Source organism: Vigna radiata, chromosome 4 (assembly GCF_000741045.1).
Source record: "Vigna radiata var. radiata cultivar VC1973A chromosome 4, Vradiata_ver6, whole genome shotgun sequence".
NCBI lineage: Eukaryota > Viridiplantae > Streptophyta > Magnoliopsida > Fabales > Fabaceae > Vigna > Vigna radiata.
The window spans coordinates 6,281,042-6,285,766 of NC_028354.1; the positions used below are offsets into that span (position 1 = coordinate 6,281,042).

The 4,725-nt window shown below is 37.6% G+C and overlaps 2 protein-coding genes across 2 annotated transcripts in view; both read left to right on the forward strand.

Annotated features, from left to right (window-relative positions):
• LOC106758287 (PKS-NRPS hybrid synthetase CHGG_01239-like) overlaps positions 1–723 on the forward strand; it is a 4,663-nt gene extending 3,940 nt beyond the window's left edge. Inside the window, exon 3 of the mRNA XM_014641224.1 lies at positions 319–723. Within this exon, the coding sequence (XP_014496710.1) occupies positions 319–723 (405 nt within the window). The remainder of the gene's footprint in view (positions 1–318) is intronic.
• A 617-nt stretch (positions 724–1,340) lies between these two features.
• Positions 1,341–2,947, forward strand: LOC106758679 (lysM domain receptor-like kinase 3). The gene has a single exon (XM_014641634.2). It carries the CDS (start codon positions 1,524–1,526, stop codon positions 2,832–2,834), a length of 1,311 nt encoding a protein of 436 aa, XP_014497120.1. The 5' UTR covers positions 1,341–1,523; the 3' UTR covers positions 2,835–2,947.
• The last annotated feature ends 1,778 nt before the right edge of the window (positions 2,948–4,725 follow it).

A 4,725-nucleotide genomic window follows, 5' to 3' on the forward strand; every position in this document is an offset into this window, starting at 1 on the left:
ATAATAAATAATATACTAAAATTATTTACGAAAACATGTGATAATAAAAATTAACTAAAATTATATACATAATAAATAATATATTAAAATTATTTACGAAAATATAGTTTAGAATAATAAAAATTAATTAATACTTAATCTAAAATCATAATTNATACCTAATCTAAATTACATTAATAATAAATAATATATAAAATTTTATAAACTTAAAAAAAATTAACAAACAACCTAAAATTAAAAAAAAAAATGTTTTGAAAAAAATTTGAAAAAAACAGAACTCCTAAACCGCAGTCTCAGCTGCGTTTCCCTTAAACGCAGTCTGAGCTGCGTTTACCGCCAACGCAGTCTGAACTACGTTTTACGTTCTCCCATGCACTCCCAATCCTACACAACCGCAGATCGAACAGCGGTTGTTTGCTGACGCCGATCGAGTTGCGGCGCTCCTTAACCGCAAAACGACTTGCGGTTGCAGTACCATTTGCGGTTAACAAAACCAGATCTACCAGATCTACAACTACCAGTAGAGAAATACTAACCTTCACGCCAGATCTGCTACCCAGCTACCTCCAGCTACCTGCTACGCTGACAGTCCATGCGATAGCACCAACTTACGAGCACAGAGGATGCACTGGTTGGAAGGAGGGGATGCACCGGTTGGAGGGGAGGGAAGGGGAGGAAGACTGGTCAGGGAAGATGAAAATAGGGGGTGTAGGATTTTTTTGAATTGCGGCAGAGTTACTTTTTATAAACCCAAAACCATAGGGAGACAAGGCTGACAGGGGCACAGTTGAAATTAAAAGTGAGAGAGGAGGTGCAGGACGAGATCCAGGAGGTGCAGGGAGGATTACTCCCTTAGTAAAGGTTTACCTTTATTAATTTGACTTTAGTTAATTAAAGGTAATATGAAAAGTCAACGAGTATAGGGAAGCATTAGTCAAGCTGTTTCTGACCACCCCTGCAACTTGCACAGAAATTTTAAAAGTTTTTCTGTGATTTCTGTCAGATCAGATGATTTTAGAGTGATGAATAAAATTTTAAAGATACAAAATAGCTTTAATCTAATTTAATGAAGTGACGATTACAGATATTTTGCATATAATGTTTATCTGCATATCTAAGAAAATGAAAAAGTGGCAGTAAGGTTTGAAAATACATTCGCAGTTGAAGAGCAGAAGGAGAAAGGAAGGCGTGTTTTCAGTTTGTACTTTACAGCCATAGCCGCAAAATTGGTTGTCGACCCATTCAATCACCAACTCCAGGTTGCAATAAGATAGCCTAGCGGACCAAACCACATCGTATTGTTTAATAATTTTGCTTTTCCTATAAACTCTCCCCTCAACAGTTAATTAAGCTGTTTAAATTCAATTTCACTTCAAACTTCAAATTAATCATCTTATCTCCTTTCGCTATATCCTAATCACCATAGATAGAATCTTTGAACTTTGAAGTTTGAAGACACCTTTTCCTTCTTTTTCTTCTTCATCTTCTCCTTCTCCTTCTTCTTTTCTCCGTCTTCGTCGCTTATGTGCAAGACAAAGATGGCCACGAACGCCGCAAGTCCCACTCCCACACCGCGATCACAACAACGCTCCACCCAAAGCCCAACAACATCCTCCCCAAGCTCCACACTCAGGCCCAATCCTCGGCCCACCACTTCTTTCTCAGACAAACCCTCTACCTCTTACGCCTCCACCGCCAGCGCTCCCTACAGCGGCTCCACCGGCTACCGTCTCTCCTCCGACACCTCCATTGCCAGCCGCACCTCCCTCACCTCTCTTCGCGACACGCTCCCAGAAAACCCTCACATCTACGACTTCTCCGAAATCTGCGCCGCCACCAACAACTTCCTCGCCAAGCGACACTCCTCCTCCACCCCCTGCTGGCGCTGCACTCTCCGCGGAGCAGACGTCATTGTCTTCCAGCGCAAGTTCATTCGCAAACTCCAGACGAATGAGCTCCAGCAACTGCTCTCCGTCGTCTGCCGCAGCCACCACGTCAGCATCATCAAACTCCTCGGCGCCTCCGTCTCCGGCGACCACATCTACCTCGTCTACGACTTCGTCAACGGCGCCAGCCTCTCCGATTGTCTTCGCAACAAGAACAACCCGCGCTTCACCGTTCTCTCCACATGGATGTCGCGAATGCAGGTCGCCACGGATCTCGCTCACGCACTCGATTACATTCACAACAAAACCGGTTTGAACATCAATTTCGTCCACAACCGTATCAAATCTAGCGGCATCATCGTCACGGAACCTTCTTTCAACGCTAGGGTTTGCCATTTCGGCACCGCGCAGCTCTGCGGCGAAATCGACCTCGAAAACGAACAATTAGGTGAAATCAGCGAGATAGGGGAGAATTTTCCGCCGTCCCCGGCGAGATCCAGGCAATTCGAGGGCGTGCGGGGGTACATGGCGCCGGAATTTCAAGCCTCCGGCGTTGCGACTCAGAGGTCTGATATATACGCTTTCGGAGTGGTGATGTTGGAGCTCCTGTCCGGGGAGGAGCCACTGAAGTTTAAATATGACGAGAAGACGCGCGGATTTTTGAGGACATCGGTGATCGAGACGGCGAGAGGCGTGGTTGACGGCGGCGATGGTGGCGTGCAGGGGAAGCTGAGGAAGTGGGTTGATCAGAGATTGAAAGATTCGTTTCCCGTGGACGTAGCGGAGAAGCTGACACGTGTGGCGCTGGAGTGCGTACACGTGGATCCGGATAAGCGACCGAACATGGGACACGTTGCAGGGAAGATCTCGAAGTTTTATTTGAAGTCGAGGATGTGGTCGGACAGTATTAAGGTTCCTGATATCACTGTTTCGTTGGGTCCTCGTTGAGTTGTTCATGTTGGCGGCGGCTTTGTGTTTTTTAATTAAAGTGAAAGGTCGTTGATTTCACAAGATAGAACTGAAGAGTATCACTGTTTTTAAATTGATATTGAAATTAAGAATATTCTTTGTCTTTCTGAAATTGATTGTTTCTTGAATTAAGTTGGTTCTAATGCTTTGATTGCGACTGGAGTTCTGCAATATGAATTTTTTAATCGGTCACGCTCGGAAACATTAGTAAAATAAAACACGCCTTTTATTACTTTCAGATTTGAATTTCAAAGGTGGAATAGATAGTGTTGGTGGTGGTATCATCGCAAATACCAAACAAAGTCTTCTCTATTATTTTCAGACTCCTTTTCTCTAGTTTAATTTTTTCATTAACCAATTTATGTTATGTGTTATTATCGGAAGTCTGAGATCGTTTAAAGATAAAGTCAACTTATAATATATAAGTGAGATTTAAATTTTATTTTATAAATCAGTTTTGTGAAGTTGAATTAAATTTAAAAACTCACTTTCTAATAGTTATTATCTTGTTTTGCCATTTTTTACCTTTTATCCATATAAATAAATTGGAGCTTTATTAGTTAATGTAGATGATATCACGATTAATTAAACTAACATATATTTTTATTACTTTATTAAAAACATCTTAAATTCGCTTTTATTATTAGTGGTGATACCAATAATTCTTTAATGATTATAAATGAGGACATAATATTCATATTTGAAAACATGTTAGATTCGCTCTTACTTGAATTATTAGTGGTGATGATAATAATTTTTTAATGATTATAGATGACAACATAATATTCGTTAATAAGTATGATGATTTTTTCATTAACCAACTTATATTGCTATTATCTTATTCTGTCATTTTGTTTACTTTTTATCCACATAAATAAATGTGAGGTTTATTAGTTAGTGTAAATGATATTACGATTAATTAAACTAACAGATATTTTTATTACTTTTATTGAAAACATGTTAGATTTGCGTTTATTGTTAGTGGTGATGAAAATAATTATTCAATGAATATAGATGAGGATTAAAAATATAAATATAAAACTTAATTCAGGTATTCCATAAATTAACGTCTTCTTAATATCATTAAAGTTAAAATATCTATAGTTTTGAATTTGAATTTGAAAAGGTATATACCTGAATTAGGGATGAAAACGGATCGGGTCGGGTTGGGCACGGATAGTGCTTACCTACAACTCGACTCGACAAAAGAAATCTACCCGTTACCCAATCCGCTACTCGATCTGCTATCCGTACGGATACCCACTTAAAATATATCTGCAGATATTTTAAAACTCGCGAATACGTGCAAATATTTAAAAAAAAATATTTTTATAAATTATTAAAATAAAATTTAAATATAATTAAAATATATATATATATAATATAAATTAAATTAAATTAAATATAAATTAAAATTTAATTTTTGTTTCGGTTGAATTTGTCTGAGGGTCGGTCGTCCTTCTTTTCTTTGTTCTCTTTTGATCTTCAATCCTTCCCGAGAATGTCATCCGCTCCTTTTTGACGTGCAAAAAACACTCTGACGCTCAAGATATAAAAAGGTCTAAATTTTATTATGATAGAAGAAGAAGATTGTACCTAGACATCAATTGTATTATTTATAGAGTTTATGATAGGCAAGTCCATTGATTAACCATTAGTACAGTATATTTTTAGTCAATCAAACCCAATAATCAATAATTAATTCGTATATTTTTTTTTGTAAAGAGTAAGACAATATGACCTATTAATATTGTCCATAAATGACAATTAATTTTGATCGGTATAATTCATATAGTACAATTTTAATCAAATTTAACCTTGTAAAATATAAATTAATGTTAATTTTAATTAAATTTATCTTAATAAAATA

Excerpts from the sequence above, each read along its gene's own strand:
- LOC106758679 (XM_014641634.2), top strand. The coding sequence starts at position 1,524 with ATGTGCAAGACAAAGATGGCCACGAACGCCGCAAGTCCCACTCCCACA.